This window comes from Periophthalmus magnuspinnatus, chromosome 10 (assembly GCF_009829125.3).
Source record: "Periophthalmus magnuspinnatus isolate fPerMag1 chromosome 10, fPerMag1.2.pri, whole genome shotgun sequence".
Taxonomy (NCBI): domain Eukaryota; kingdom Metazoa; phylum Chordata; class Actinopteri; order Gobiiformes; family Gobiidae; genus Periophthalmus; species Periophthalmus magnuspinnatus.
The window spans coordinates 33,823,018-33,840,232 of NC_047135.1; the positions used below are offsets into that span (position 1 = coordinate 33,823,018).

Here is a 17,215-nt window from a genome sequence, read left to right on the forward strand (position 1 = left end):
AACGTCCTCATAATCCTGCTTATAAATACAGAAACAGACAAACCCATGGAACGATGTTTAGCCAAGTTTGATAAATATGTTGCAATTAGTTGAAAAAATGCATTTACCCCTGAAGTAGAAGATTTATGTCAACCTTAGTGTCTTACAGTGACACAGGGGCAGGACAACTTTTGGATGGGCTGCATTAAAACCAAATTTCCATGATATTCCACTCCATCAGATGAGACGAGAACAAGAAAATGACTTTGTTTTCATCCTGTGCAAATCAACTCTTGAAACTTGATCGTGAAAGCATCATGAGGACATGCAAATGCGTACACACAGTATCCATGCAACCACAGAACGTGTCAAACTGCCCAGACAAGCATAACGTCCAACAGTAGCACTTTCTTTTTGTTTATCTGGGATATTTGGGTTGGAAATGAGAAGCTATACCACACTATAAGAGCTGGATATCAAGTTCTGCACCGGTCTCCTGAAAAATATTCTTACGCTACAGTTGTTACAGGTAAAATATACGCAACCCTGTTTAATGTGCATTATCTGCCGTGTATTTCCATATGAGCCACAATGCCACTTGTATTACTTGGCAGAGAAACAAATACTCATTACACCAGCAGCTCTATAACTTCAAACATTGTTCCATATCAGCGTGAGGAAAATGGAAATCAGCTGGTAATGGTTGTGGTCCCCTGCTGTACGACGAATCAGCACACACACTTTCAGATGGAGAGGCCATTTTGAGAAGGTGGGGGTAATTTGGCACCATGGCCTGGGAGGAGACGGTGGCTTGGAGTGATATTGAGAGTGACACAGCGCCAAGCCTGGGGAAGGTTACCATAGGGCTAATGGGGGAAAAAAAAGCAGTAATGAGCTCTCATGGGGGAAAAAATGCCACTGTCTCGCACTTTCTCTGTCCCAAATGAAAGGGTGGAGGTGGGAGGGGTGGTGGAGGTGGGGGACAGACCAGCACACACCGCATACATGGCTCTGTGACAGCTACTGACCTCAGGCTGCGGAAAGCTTAGTGCTCATTAATCCCAGCAATAAAGAGGTCAAAGGGCGAGACCGCTGGAGTGCAAGTCAGACCCGTCGCAGATTTAAAAAAAAAAACAAAAAACATTGAATAGTGTCATGGGCCTCAGGTAGGGTGACTACGCTATTAGTTACAGCTCCACTCCCCCGTGTTGTTAGGTTGAGCAGTTGACAAGATAAATAAAAAGTAATGGTCCAAGGAGGAAAGAATCAAGTATTGCGTGTCCAGATTTCTTGCCAATTTCCATGATTGTGGTTTAGACATAGAACAAGCTCTTTGTCATGGCTATTGTTTAAGTATTTTGCATTTAAAGGGTCTTAATTTACAAAATGTTTCAAAATGATATGGTTTGAAGCACAATTACCCAATTTTATCTGACAAACCTGCGTCTGCCCGAGACTGAAAAATGCCACAGGTCGCATTCTGACAGAAACAAAGCCAAACCAAAATGCTAATCTTTGCACCTGAAATGCCAACCCAAGAACGGGCAGATGAGGAAGAACAAAGAACTGTAGTCAAATCTCTCTGGTTTCATTTTTTCAAACGAAATCTTGTAGTGAAGAATGGCCCAGGTGTGCCCAGTGCTCTGGAGCAGAGAATGTGTGAAGGATGCTGACACAGCGCGAGCCTCTGCAGTCGGATCCATTTGGCAGAGCGAGCAGAACCAATCAGATAATTGTCCTTGTTTGGCATTGAGTGGACCCATCCGTGGGCCAGTAGGCTGATTATCCAGGCTGGGAATGAGAATGATTGAATAGTAAATTACATCCTAATGAATATATTATGTCGCCCCTCGGTTTATCAACGCTAAATGTGAAACAAAGAGCTGAGAACAACTGCCCTGATGAGGTGATGAAATTCCTCCTCTGAATCTCTCCACAAGGCAAGACTAATGCCCATGCAAATAACCTTTGCAAACAGTGTGATTGGGAAGGAAAACTGGAGCTCATGGCAGTGCAATGAAGAGAAGCACAGAAACACAGATACAGCTGCCAAGAGTATTCCAGGGAAGATGCTTATAACAAGGCTTCAGAAAAAAAAGAAAAAAAACAAAACACATAAGAAAGTAATGCTATTTCATTTCATCCAAACATCCACACAATAAAAACCTGCACACTTATATTTTCTTGTTTTTCACCTGAACCATTTTCTTAACACATAAAAACTGTTATGTACAAACACCGTGGTCCTTATTAAATCCCCAGAAAGATGTTATTAAGAGCGCAGCTAAGAGCCGCACAGCCGCTTTTCAATCACGCCTCACTACAGGTTCCAGGTCAGCCAGGTCTCCGAGGAGGTACAGCTGTACAAAGCCCCAGTGGCAGGTCCCCATTTGGACATGGCAGCTAAAAGGAGCACGGCTATAGGCAGGAGGTGGGAGGCCTGTGTTTGAGGCCAAGCTCTTCAAAATCACAATGGCCGCTGACTGGCTGAACCTAAGATCATTGGACACCCACGGAGCCTGTGTCCTCGAGAGGAACACGAGGAGGGAGGCAAGCGGCACCGGGAACAGCGGGTCGACCGTGCCCCTTCTCCTGTCAGCACACGTGTGCACAGCGGCCGACCACCACCCGCCAGACCACAGAGGAGAAAGCGTCTGTGAGTCATCGTGAACAATGAGTTTGGATTGTCTTACTTCTGAGGTTTAGAGAAATAACCGGACCGGTGAGGTGATGACGACTGCGCACTTTAGAACTTCACTAAGGAGATGTTGCCGCCTTAAATCCACAGTATGGCGTTAAAACTTACCGTGTTGCGTTTATTTAGCTACAGATGTAACTTGGCCTCATGGCGTCACCTGCTTGTTTACATGGAGAAGAAAGTGTTTGAGGTCATAATCTAGACCGAGCGTTGATGGAAAAACATGGGAACAAGCAGGTGACAGACCCTCCACCAGAAGTCACAGTGTGGACCCACTTTCTGCTCTGATTTACACCAGAAAAAGGTCAGTGCAAAGTGTGAGGTCTACGTGATGTCTTGTGCTCTAATGCCTGGTATTCTCCACTCACACTGGATCTACTGGGTGCGGTTTTATTTCTTTTGTGTTAAATGGCAGTGGGACGTTGACTAATTACAGCACAGACAGGAGCTTAAAAGATGCTAGTAGAAAATCAATAAATAGATAGGAGGCTTTGTTAACCAGGCAACAAGAATGAACTCAAATGAACGACAGAACATATTATGAGGAAGCGCCTGCACAAATGGTGAATGGGTACGTGTGTAGTCACTCACCAGATGGACAGCAAACTATTTTTCTTTGTCATTTCTGAGCTGTTATTTTTACATCTCCGAGCTCAAAATGTGTGTCTATATTAATCTTCCCAGAGAAACACAAATGCTGGTTTCCAAACGCAGAGCCTACAGCGCAGACAGTAGACATAAGGATGCTAACTCGGATGAGGACAAGATGTACAAGCCCTGCACAGAGTGTTTGCACAAATACGGCAGCTCTAAGTCTGTTTATTCTCTATCCTCAAGAGTCCTCTAGCTACCCTCAGGGATCAATACATTAGTTAAATTATTCAGGTTAATGCTACAGATTACCACAGCATATGTACACGTAACTATTGGCTACGCAGATTTATTTAGTGCAGTGTTGAAACCAGTCATTTTCAGACCAGGTTGTGTTTTGCAAAAAAAAAAATGGTGCAGTTTCGCTGGAGGCACTAGTTTTTTATTGGCAGTGAAATGTCTGCTATCACAATCAATGAGAGGATGAGGACAGCAGTCTGCGTTTCTGCCGGTGCTTGAGTGTTCTTTCTGAAGGCACCGAATGCAGGAGAGCGAGGAGAAATGGAGATAAGCCGGTGCATAGCTGGACTGTTGATCTGCGGTACTTTGAGCCCCAGGCTTTAGCCAGCGCCTCCTCCACAGCTCCCTGTGTCTCTCTCAGCATGGAGCCCATCTGATCCACCACACAGGCCCCGCCAACTCTCATTAAACATGCTGAGACTTAGACAGACATACAGAAGAACCTCATGCTTCACACTTTTACGACAAGGAGAGCGTACTTTAAGAACTTAGTGCTGGGAACACCTCTCTCTTTGTTCAGTTTTGAGGACTGTTTTTTGGCTCACATTCACAATAGGAGCTTGGTAGAATAACAAATCAAAATTGTCTGGTATAGAGGGCGAAGACGTCACATTTCGCTGTTCGTTGCAGGAATAGTAAACAATAATGGGTTATTTAAGGAGTAGGCTGTACTAGTTTTATCTCCATAGACACATGACAGTCTGACAAGCCTTAAAATGTATTCCTTCTCCAGGCCCAACAATGCAGCCCAGAGCTTTATTAAAACATGAATGGCGCACATTTTAGAGCTACTTAAAATTGTGCTTCTTTCCACGAGTATTACAGACTGGAATAGATTTCAATCTCTTATCTGTTTACTCAGCTGACGGCAGAAGTTAAAAAATCCAAAAGCCCATTAATGTGCAGGACCCACGTGCAACACATGACTCTGAATCCAAAGCAGTAAAACAAAGTAGATTTTGTGAAATTCTCTTCAAGTTCATTAACTCAATGCACAAGAGAGCAAACAGTCAACAAAGAATCCTGCTCTAGATAATTAATGAACTCTTGAAACAAGCCTCGCATTAAATCATGCAATTTTTAAAAGTGCTTCAAAACAAAGGCGCAGTGGAAGAAAAAAAAAACACTCTCAAAGCTAATATAAAAAGAACAACACGGCCTCTGAAACCAAATGGTGAATAAATGAATAGTGTCTGGTTACATCATTGCATATCAATCACTGCTTTAAAATGGTCAGGTATCAGCAAACGGTCAAACTACACGGTCTTACAGGGAAGTTCATGAACGAGACCATTTTCAAATCCAAAAAAATCCTCACATTTCCACTGTCAACCCAAAAGGAGCCAATTCAGAACCAAGTGACTCCAAGTGATTGAGCTTGAGTTCTTAAGTCCACAGCAGTGTCTGGAGCCATCTGGAGACACATTATTGCAGACTACAGTGTGGTGACCTGCGGCCTCAGTTTGGGCCCGTGGCAGGTGTCAGCAGAGCGGGTGGGGAGTATTCTCTGAGGCGTAACAGCCCAGTCCGACCGGACAACAGCGCTGATAGAGGTGCTCAGGGGTCACATGGTTGTGAAGATTCATCAACAGGGAAAAGAAGGGCTTTCTTTGGCTTCCCAAAACATCTTCACTGGGCACATTTTCTGTCACAACACCAGGGCTGGAATTACACACATTCTCCTTGTGGGGCAGGAGTGTGGAGGGAGGGGTCTGCTCTAACAATAGCAGCTCAGAGTGACATTAATCTCTGTAAGCTCATGGAGGTCACTATTCTGTGTTACTATGGGGGAATGTCAGGCGTCCCAGGACACCCCTCTCTTTCTATTACTGTGAGACCGAGTGCTAATAATTGCAAACTCATTTGGATAATGCTCTGATGAAGGCTGTATCTGCCCTGCCCTCCTGCTGCTGTATTTGCCCTGCCCTCCGGCTGCCTGTATTCCATGTTACTTACACTCACGCTTGTCATCCAGAGATCTTTACATGGGAGATGCGTAACACAACACTCTGATTTATTGAGGGAGATAAGGTCTGTTTTCAGCTGGGGAGGCTGTCACTGCTCGGGTTGGGTTTCCCTGTGAGGGGGAGCTCTCCTGTGGTCAGCATGAGGCCGGGCAAATACATCCACACACTCATGGGAGGAGAAAGCCACGCAGCTACTGTATTCTTGCCTTTATTAGTTTGGTTTGTCCCTGCCATTCTTACAGTGTATCTTGTTCCATCCCCCTCTCTGGTCCTTGTTCAGCGTCCTCCTCGTCTCTCGTGCTCTCAGGACTATCTGCGCTTCTATCACAGGCTAATGTGCCACTGCAAATGAAGCAGCTTGACTTCCATCTCGAGCTATAGCAGATCAATAAGAGCTGCTCACTATCAGGCAGGACACCGGGCCTGGTGCATGAGGGAGAGTGGTGCGGCAAATGAAACACACTTAATGCTTAACACATAAACATGGCGCTCGGGCAGTCATAATTCACCTTTTATGGCTTGTATTTACTGCAGAGCCGGTGCTACAACTGCAGGGGCTCCTCTGACACAGTGCTGTAGCCAGGAACATGTCTCTTAAAGCAGACAGGTCTCTGAATTCAAAGGTTCTGAACAACCGACCAGATTAAGAGATATGTGAACAAAGCAGGATGGTCATAAATCAGAGTTAGCATGAGGCTGGTTGCGGAGAGTAATAGACTGTGAAAGTGGCTAATAGAGGAAAACAACACAAGCACGGACTATGGGAGGGCCAGCAGGTGTGAGTGCAGACCCACAGCCAAAATAAAGATGGAAATGACGTCGGAAATGCAACAAATGCAGAGAGGAAGCCACAAGGAAGCCACAGGAAGCCAAGCGCTACAGGACAGATGTGCGCCCGAGTTACCTGGACAGGTGGCCACACAGGCACTTTTCTGGACGCTCTGCCCATCACAGGAAGTCCCTCCATTCAGGGGCGTGGGATTGGTGCAGCTTCGGCTTCTCTTCTGCCAGCCCCGCCCACACACGGCGCTGCAGGACGACCAGGTAGTCCACGTGGACCAGCCGCCGTTGACTGCGAGGGAGCGCCCGACATGGAGGGGGTGAGGGGTGAGGAGGGAGGGACAGAGTAGCAAGGATTACCTGACATGCACCAAGGACAAGAAAAATCAAGAATGCTGTTTGTCGGGAACGCAAAGGAGCCAGTTTAGCCAGATCCTCGGACATGACATCGAACTGCAGTGAAAACAAAAGTATTTAAAGCTACGAGACAAAAACTGAATCTTCCAGGGATAAACAAATGTCTGTGGATCATTTCTGCTCAACTCTGACCTGAACAAGCAACAAAACATCACATCAACAACACTTTCAGCTCGCAAATATCTCCGTTTATGCTTTCCATATAATCTATTTCATTAGTGTGACCTTGTCCTTCACAAAACTTGCAGATAAAATGATTAGATTTCCTTTTGAATGGCTGGTGAAACAGTGGTGAACAATTCAAATCCCTGATGAAACATTACAGAGGTACGTGAAAACATTTTATGGATGTAGAAAAAAACATAGAAACATAATGTGGCAATAACTTCTGCATAGGCCTGTCACGGTAACACATTTTGAAGTAAATACAGAAGATAAACGATAATATTAAAACCAAACTGTAAAGCAGAATTTTCAAAAAAGTACTCTAAATGTGCAGTATTGTCGAGCTGCAATAAATAAACAATGCAAAGCAACACTTAAGTAGCTTTTGTTTGTGTTTATAATAAGTCAGAGAAGTTCATAATTCAATCTTCTACAGCTCGAATCTCATTGTAGAACAGAAAAATAACCAAAAAGTTCCCACTGCTGCAAGGAAAAAGTCCCCACTAGTGACATTTGTGAGCGAGTCGGCTCTTTTGAACGATTCCTTAACGTGAACGGTTGGATCCGGATCTAAGTTTTTAAAAGAGACGAATGTTTTCTGTCTAATTTGTCTGGATTTTTATACTGATTAACACTGAACCGACACAAGAATCAGCACAGAAGCAGATCAGGCAACATGAAGGAGTTAGTTTTTAAATTATTATCATCGTTTTATTTGGATTCTGAATAATTCCAAAGGGTAAACGCACTCACACTCTTAGTCTTGGTCATTTCTCTGATTAGTTTGTAGGTAAAATGCGTGCTCACATTGGCTTCTGTCATATAAATAAACAGTAAAAGAGCCAGTGTTTTGAACGATTTTGAAATGAACAGATCCAAAAGATTCAGATCCCATAAAAGAGCTGAACGTCCCATCACTAGCCCCTCAATGACCCCAAAAATGATCGCTCCATCTGTCATGTGTTGGGTCCATATAATGATTTTTGTGACAGGCCGACAAAACGCTAAACTAGAGCGTCGCATCCATACTTCCAAGCGCCTATACTTCCCGCGTATGTGACCTTATGTACGAGACACTTCTCCGTTTGTTAGTGTGAACAGAGCAGCCGTCGCTCCGTTTCTTTACATACTTCCTTCCTAATTTCCCCTTCACTCTTTTCAAACCTCGCCGTGGCTGAATCATTTCCTCGGCCTCTCTTAGCGATTGATTGGCCGCCACTGTGAGGTAAATTGCTTGGCAGCTTGGCCCCTGATTACCTCTTAGAAGCAGGCGCGGTCCCACCAGCCAGCCGTTAAAATGCATCTCTGACCCCCTGTTGACCCCGTTAAAAAGGTGGATGTTATTATGGTTCGACGCAGCTCGGATCAGCCAGTCTGGAGGATTCTTACACTTTCTGATAAATAAAAGTTTTGCAATTTCCAGCAACACGGTCAATTGCCGGGTTTCAGATGACATCACGACGTTCTACAGACCAATAATATTTAATACAGACGAGGGGCAGGTAAAGTGAAGGTTTCTGTTGTGATACGGGGGATTCTAGGGTCTAGTTTGTAATAAAAACGGTCAGGTTCATTTTGTCAGTTTAGATTTTGGATATTTCACGTGAAAATATTGTATGGATGTAGAAAAAACACAGAAAAATAGACGATGTGGAAATAACAGAAACGATAATATTAAAACCAAACTGTAAAGCAGAATTTTCCAAAAAGTACTCTAAATGTGCAGTATTTTTGAGCTGCAATAAATAAACAACACAATGCAACACTTAAGCAGCTTTTGTTTGTGTTTATAATAAGTCAGAGAAGTTCATAATTCAATCTTCTACAGCTCGAATCTCATTGTAGAACAGAAAAATAACCAAAAAGTTCCCACTGCTGCAAGGAAAAAGTCCCCACTAGTGACATTTGTGAGCCAGTCGGCTCTTTTGAACGATTCCTTAACGTGAACGGTTGGATCCGGATCTAAGTTTTTAAAAGAACCGAACGTTTTTCTGTCTGTTTTGTCTGGATTTTTATACTGATTAACACTGAACCGACACAAGAATCGGCACAGAAGCAGATCAGACGACAAAAAAAAAAACATATTTAACATATTAACAGTTAGTTTTTTAATTATTATTATTGTTTTATTTAGTTTCTGAATAATTCCAAAGGGTAAACACACTAACACTCTCAGTTTGAACCATTTTAAACACATTTAAGTGTTGGTCACTTCTCTCTGGGATGAGTTTTTTTAGGTAAAATGAGTGAGTGTGACATAATCAGCCGTACAGTTGTAAAGATCTGGCAATCGTAACTCCGCAACAACAAAAAAACGCCGTGTTATTAGCAAACAGCCGATTATAATGAGTGCTTAAGGCGAGGGTTACGGTATAATGTGCTGCGTTAGATCAACACATTTCATCTGTGGCCGTTCCCCGTGAAAGCGCACATGCCTGAGTTGCACGGCTTAAACGCTCCGGCTCCTTCGCAGATTTACATTATAATCCAATTCACACGAGAACCACTGATGTTTAGGAAGCCAAAGCACTGATTACATCTTGCTCTTGTCGTACTGGTCATGTGTGAATTCGTGCTCGTACCATTTGACTATCTCACGGCGCAGAGACCTCCATCTTTCTCCCAGGTGGTTTCATCTTCCTGTTTTGGAGACTTCGCTCGTATGCTAATGTATGCAAAGATGTAGTGGCCGTGTGCGCGAAGCCCTCAGTGATTTAAAAATAATGCTGTTTCGCTGCATTTTAATAAAGGTCAGGCTATTTATCAAGCCAAGTCACTATTTACACACACGCAGTTAAATCACATTCTTTACTGATATGGAAGCGGCTCACAAAGGTTGGACAGGGACAGAGCAGAGATTAGAGGCGGTTGTTTCAAGTTGAGAACATTATAAAGTGGATACGTTTTTCCTTAACGCGATAATGTGTGTTTTATGCAGCTTATTTAGGCGACACGAGAACCTATGCATCTCCTACTGTGTATTATTACTACTTAAAACCGCACGTGTGAAATTACAGTTGCAAACTCATGTAAGACGCTTGTAATTTGTGCGACTGCATTTTCAAGAAGCAAACACTGCGATAAAATATGACTCCAGCAAATATAGATTTATTAATAGATGTGTGAGGAGAAACGAAGGGGGCGGCGACAAAAAAAAAATTTATTTCGTGGTAATTAAAGAGCCCATATTACGTAATTTTCTGATCTATATTCTAATGTTTCCTCGTCACAAACAGACCTGGAGTTGTGTTTTTTTTTTTCTCTCTCATTTAATTTAACAAACAAACCTGCATATTTAAGCTGAGTACTTCTCTAACATTGAAAACGCTCTGTTCCACCTTGTGATGTCATCATGTGGAGATACAGGAAGTGCTCTACTTTGTTTTTAAACTCCACACACCTTCATTTCTAGAATCATTTGGATCATTTCAGATGTGGAATTGCACATTTCTACTCAACTAAAAGGTAAAAGGAGCTGTTAACTTGAAAAATACCACTTTGTGACATCACAAGGTGCAACTCAAACAGTGTGAGAGTGTGAGAATGAAACAAAACACAACTCCAGGTCTGTTTTTGAGGTGGTATAACATGATTTAAAGCTCACAAGAGTCAATATAGGACCTTTAAACTCTTTGCATCGTATAAAAACCTTTCTGTTGCAACCAGCCACATTAAAAAAACAAAAAAAAACTAACACAAAATGGATTCTTCAAGCAAAATTCAACCAAAAATCAACCCAAAAACACCAAATCCTACATTTTTGTGAACACCTTTGACTTGACAGAAGCCCCGTCTTTTCTGACTTCCTGGTTAAAACTCATTATTTACACCGCGAGGCGTCCTGTCGTGGTAATAATGTTGAAACGGGGCAGCAGCGGGCCCACGCAACATGAACGATCTGAATTATGTATCGGCATGTTGTTTTTAATATAGTGAAGACCTCCCATTAGCCCCTACCCCTCACCTGGACCCCGCTCCATTAAAGAACAGCAGTAGCTCTTACCGTAGACCAGGACCGTGGCTGACGTGCTCTTGCGGCGAGCCACGATGTTTTTGGCCACACATGTGTAGTTGCCCGTGTCCGCCAGCCGCGCCTTTTTGATGACGAGATTATGGTCAGCGGTGATGAAAAAATTGGGGTCGCTCGCTGGGTCAATAACGTCCTCATTTCTCTGCCACTCCACCTGCAAAAGACGTTTCAGTCAGGGTGAAAATACACACTCGCGCGATTGTGCCGCAAGGACAGTTTCATTTGGTTATATTCAGTGGTTTCACGGGTGCCATTTTGAATCACTTTTCCACTTCTGAAACACACTGGTCACTGCAGAGCGGAGAACACTACAAAAGATAAGTAGATCTTAGCTGGTCAGTAACAAAATGTGTCGGGCAGAGACATTAATTAAAAGTAAAATTAGGTAACTTCTGAAGAAAAGGGAACACAAGTAAAACGTATGATTGTGTGACACTTTAGTATCGGAGAGTGTGCCGAGTGCTGCGGGAAAAAAAGTCACCAATTCCCAAGGAGACCCCAATTTGCAAAAAGCTGGACCCCAGTAAGAATGTAGAAAAGTTTGAATAATTTCCAGGGTTTTTGCTTTTACAAAGTTGGATAATTGAATATGAAATTTTAAACTTTAGTTCAGCCGGAGAAACTACTTTTTCAAGTTTGGTGAAGCTGCAGTTGATTAAATTAAAGTGCAGGTCTGTTTGCATGATTTAGCCTTTTAGAGAATTAAGCGATGCTCATAAACTAAAGAAAATATATTGCACCGGTGTCTGCTGCAGGTCACATTTGAAATCGCAATATTCATCTAAAACGACGCAATAAAAGAAACAAATCCGCTGACTTCCGCGTTAGAAAACTGTGGTGTTCAATGGGAGCTGACGTCGCTGTAAACGTCATCGCGACAAAGCGCCGTGTAGCTGTTGGCGCCCCCTATGGACAGCTGCAAATCACACTAGCAAAATGTACCAAAATGCTGCTGAATCCTACGAGTATCACTGATTAAGAAAATAAAACTGGAGATCGGAGTAAGTAGAAAACAGGGTTGATAGGCAATATAAATTCTTGAAAATACTGCTACAACTACTGCTCCCGAAGACGACAACTACTACTATGACTACTACAACAACTACTTCTACTACAGCTGACTTGTGAAATGCTTTTTTAGACACTTGAAGATGCTTTAAAACAATAAGAAAACAGTAAAAAAAAACAACAGTGGAACTCCAGATAATGAAATAAGTGATTAAAGATCACTCAAACATGGATGAATCACTCCAAAAACAACTAGAAAACAACTAGTACATGGTCAAAAGCTCCGATTATTTTGCGTAATAGGTGTACTTTAATTACATTTTTGACTCGCAATGCATTTGGGGAACGTTATTTAAGCGTAAAGCGTTATGACGTTCTTAAAAAAAAAGAAAAAAACAGAAAAAAAACATCAATTCTCAAGCATCTCTCTGTATCTTCTGTATCTTGGTAGTACTCTTCTGCTCCGGCTGAAAATGCTCCGCACCCTGAATAACAGTACTCTGTAGAATGACTGTGACCTCTACAGAAGACATAACTGATGTTGTGGTGTACTTTGAGATTGGCTTGCTTGTTTTCCTGTTCTCACTTGACCCAGTGGCGTCTGGAGAGTAGCTAGAGTGCTACAGTATTGTTGTTGCTTCTGCTGCCTGTTGCAATTCCGCATATAATTGGACTGCCTTCCTCTTGTGCACCACTCCGCGATTGTTTGACTTGTGCTCTCATGTTGTTATGTGTTTTGAACTGCGGTTGGCGCCTCCCCCTTCCGAACTGACGATGGAAGAGCCGTGATTGGCTGGCGCGCGTCGTCCGGTCCCCTCGTCGTCTCCTCGTCCCCTCGTGAGGTCATTAGATAAGTTAGCGTCGAGTCGGGACCGAGGGATACACCGCAGACGAGACCGGCGCGAGTCCAGTCACCCAAACACTAAAACATCCCAACTTGGACACACTCAAGACAGATGTGACGGCGGCAAGATGGAACACCGGAAGAAAGCGGCGCAAATAGAGACATTAATTATGAATGGGCCTTTAGAGATGCCAAATGTGGAGTGAAGCGGTTCCTGGGCTTTACCAACTGATGCGATGAGCCAACGTGATATAGGGCCGTGCTGAGATGTAGGAGAGATAATAAATCAATAAAACGAAATAATTAGAGGCGTAATTCACAGCGGTGCCGCGCAGAGCTGCTCCCGAAGCCAGATTTGCTCCCTGTCCTCTGGTTGGGAAAGAGTAAATGGATGGTGGATTTAAAAGGGCTATAAATAAGGGGCGTATGTGAGTCTCACCTCGGCCTGTGGCACTCCCTCGGGGGGATGGCAGCGCAGTAACACCTCCTGGTCCAATGCCACCTCTTTACCCTGTGGTTCCTCCTCAAAGTTCTTTCGCAGGTCTGGTGGGAAAGGGGAGAAAGAGAAGCAGCCAATTATAGCTAGAAAAGTCAGGTTGTTATGCGGGTTTTTTTTTGTCTTATAAGAATTTACCGAGCCGTGCAATAAAATGTACAGACAAGTGTGTGCGGACAACAAAACTGCTGAATGTGTGAAGAAAGTGATGTGTAAAAACTGGACTGGGTTTGGTGATAATAATTAGAACGTTATTAATCCTTTTATTTGAGTAACATGATCATAAACTCTTTCTATAACATATATTAGAAAGAAAATTAAACAAAAAAATTTCACTGATAATTAGATCCATTGTCACACTTTTTAGTTTTTAAAGAGAAGGTAGTTTATTTATTTATTTATTCATTTATTGTTATTATTATTGTTATTATTATTATTATTATTATTATTATTATATATTCTTTATTTTATGGAGTATAACACATAACATATTTAGATCCCCATGTTCCCTTTTATCCTTATTAAAATGCTAAATATGCAAAAAAAAAAAAAGTATTAATGTGTTTTGTAAGCTTCACATTCCAAGTCTCCCTTCCCTTTGCTCTCTGTGCTAAGTCACTCCCCCTTTCAGAGCGCTATCGCAACACAATCGGTGTACATCCCGCTAATGAAACTACTGCACATTACATCAGGTTTGTGAAGTTGTAATGTACAGTTTTGTGTCATGTTTGTGGATATTCATGGTGAGTTGTCATGTGGGAGCGTAGGTGATGTAGGTTTGTGGGCGGAGCTTCATAAAGAATATTACTACAGGGTTCAAAATAGGTTCAAATAGGGCCCGGGGAGGTCGCTAAAATACTCAAACATGCATGGACTGCTGGTGTTTAAACATAAACTACCAGACAAATGTTTAACCACGCCTTTATTTTTACTACTGACATTTTATACACACACAGAAGACGTCAAATACTGTATATCAAGAAAGATATATGGAATTATATAGTACAAAAAAAAGTTAAATATACAATGGTCCCTCGCTATATCGCAGTTCACCTTTCGCTGATTTTTTTTAGTGCCATTTTACATGTTTTTTTTTACATCATTTGAACGTGCATTGTGTCGTGCGTCCTGATTGGCTGTTGGACTGTAGACCATTGTGTCGTGCGTCCTGATTGGCTGTTGGACTGTAGACCATTGTGTTGTGCGTCCTGATTGGCTGTTGGACTGTAGACCATTGTGTCGTGCGTCCTGATTGGCTGTTGGACTGTAGACCATTGTGTCGTGCGTCCTGATTGGCTGTTGGACTGTAGACCATTGTGTCGTGCGTCCTGATTGGCTGTTGGACTGTAGACCATTGTCCATCAGTCTCCTCCGTGCCGTGTCTCCTGTCCAGTACAGAATGTGTTCAGACAAATTTACATAAACGTTGGATCGCAGTGTGACTCTGAAGTGCTGTACGTTTGCAATTTGTTTTCTCCACCAACAAAACCCACAATGTCGATGAAACGTTCTGCACCGACAAAGACGCCTACGAAGGTTTGAACTTTGAGAGAGTTTAAACGAGAGAGAAATGTGAGAAAATGTTAACGCCTGTGTGAGAAAAGTGTATAAAGTGTGTGGTGAGGGGTTTTACAGACAAAAACAGAGAATAATGTAAAAAATAAAGCAGATACTTCACAGATTTTGTTTATCGCGGGTTATTTTTAGAACGTGACCCCCCACGATAAACAAGGGACCACTGTAACTGCTAAATAAAGCAAAGGATGGGCTACTTTGAGGATTTGAATATGAAATATAAAAAGTATATATTAACTATGATGTCTTCTGTGTGTATATAAAAGGTAGAAAGTAGTAAAAATAAAGAAAAAACAGCATTGAATGAGAGGATGTGTCCAAAATTTCACTAGTAGTCTAAACATTTTCTTATTTTTTTGCATAATTTTGAGCACTACCTTAAGGGCCCCAAAAAAAACCCATGTGTTTTGAGTTTTTAAGAGCAAACACTTCTAAATCCTGGCTCGTTGATCTTTCTAAATGTCCCCTCTCGTGATATGGCCGAGTACTGGCTCTGGCTGTGCATCTCGCTCCAGTTGGTCCCCTAAGCCACGCAGGAATCGGTGGCACCGACCAGGCCGCTTATTACCAGCTTCCTGCTTGGTTCAGAGATGCTTGTCTGCAGCCAGAGGGGCCCGGCGTAACGTGAAAGCAATTGCATTAGCCCTCATCCCTCTCCTCCTCTCTCCTCCCTCCCTCCTCCATCCTCTCTCCTCCAGCATCCTCCAGCCTTCCATCTGTGTGAGAGCTCCGAGCCGCCACGCCAAAACAAAGCCCTGAGGCGACTGGACAAGAGCTCGTACAACCCCGGCTGCCTCTCCTCTCGCTGAATACTCTTACAACGACCACCGCCATATATATTTGGGGGTAAGCCAGGCTATGAATTACGCCGGTAAAAAGGGCTACGGCCCATTTCCCGTGAGGGCAAATCCATGACGCCCCGCACCTGATGAGTTAGCCGAGGTTAGCGCAAAGTGGATATGTTATAGCTTTACGGGACAGAGGGCAAGTGCGAGTGAAATATTTTAACCAGATGCCCGTCCTGTCCAATCAGAATCGCTGTTACTTTAAAAGGTGAACTGGGACATTTTCTAGAGGTCAGTATTCTGTAAAAGGGCCCATTTTACGCTACGTTCTGAGCTTTGTATAATGTTTCCTCGTCTCAAACAGACCCGGAGTTGTGTTTTGTTTCATTCACACATGTTTAACGCACAAACAAACCTGTAGATTTAAGCTGAGTTCTTCTCTCAAACTGAAAACACTCTGTTCCACCTTGTGATGTCATCATGTGGTGATACAGGAAGTGCTCCGCTGTGTTTTTAAACTCCACACACCTTCATTTCTAGAATCATTTGGATGATTTCAGCTCTAGAATTGCCAAACTCTATTAACCAAAAGGTAAAAGGAGCTGTTCACTTTAAAACTACTGCTTCATGACATCACAAGGTGGAACGGAGCGTTTTGAGTTCTTCTGTCAAGCTGAAAATGCTCTGTTCCACCTTGTGATGTCATGAAGCGGTAGTTTTAAAGTGAACAGCTCCTTTACCTTTAGTTCAGTAGATTCTAGAGCTGAAATGATCCAAATGACTCTAGAAATGAAGGTGTGTGGAGTTTAAAAACACAGCGGAGCACTTCCTGTATCACCACATGATGACATCACAAGGTGGAACAGAGCGTTTTCAGCTATATTTTTGAGACGGTAACAACAGAGATCACTAAATAGTGTAATATGGGCTCTGTCCCTTTAAGACACCATGACACTGGAGGAGAGTTAAGATCCAAACTACACGCAGTATTATGAGTACATCTGCAGTATTATGAGTACATATACTGCATACATCATTACAGAAACACCTGTACATGTCTTTTACATCACAATGACTTGAGTGAGCTCTTACACGACTTAGCTAATGAGTGTTCGCTTGTACTTGCCAGACAGTGCTTCGCTCAGCTGTGCCTCCAGTTATGCATATTTATATGAGATTTAACAGGCACAATGCGCTAAAATACTCCAACGTAAAAAGAGCCTTTTTTTTTTTCTAATAAAGCTTTTGAGGGCGCGGTTTGGGATGCGTCTGCGTTCCCAGGACAGATTTACGATAGCTGTGCCGTAATAAATTTCAGATCTGTTTTTATTCCACTGACTTTCATTGGGATCATTGCTGATACAGTGCATCCAGTGAATAATACGCTCATGAATACTCAAATTTAGTGTTCCACTTTTTCTCTGAGTCTAGCCTTGAGGAGATGCATTACTCTTGTATGTGCGCCAGGCCTGACATTTGTTCTCATAAGTAGAATTGTAATCACTGTGATAGACTGTGGTGCATCAAATCAAAATGGCTCTGGGGCTAATTGTTAAATCAGAGTTGGACGCTCTCACACC

At 42.8% G+C, this 17,215-nt stretch overlaps 1 protein-coding gene across 4 annotated transcripts in view; it reads right to left on the bottom strand.

Moving 5' to 3' along the window:
- unc5a (unc-5 netrin receptor A) overlaps positions 1 to 17,215 on the bottom strand; it is a 195,830-nt gene that overhangs the window by 42,184 nt on the left and 136,431 nt on the right. For 2 of the 4 annotated variants that reach the window (XM_055224845.1, XM_055224844.1), the window contains exons 4-6: positions 13,219 to 13,322; positions 10,901 to 11,081; positions 6,440 to 6,607 (exon numbers count right to left, since the gene is read on the bottom strand). In XM_055224845.1, coding sequence (XP_055080820.1) covers positions 6,440 to 6,607; positions 10,901 to 11,081; positions 13,219 to 13,322 — 453 coding nt within the window. The remainder of the gene's footprint in view (positions 1 to 6,439; positions 6,608 to 10,900; positions 11,082 to 13,218; positions 13,323 to 17,215) is intronic. The other 2 variants (XM_055224847.1, XM_055224846.1) reach the window with 1 other exon arrangement.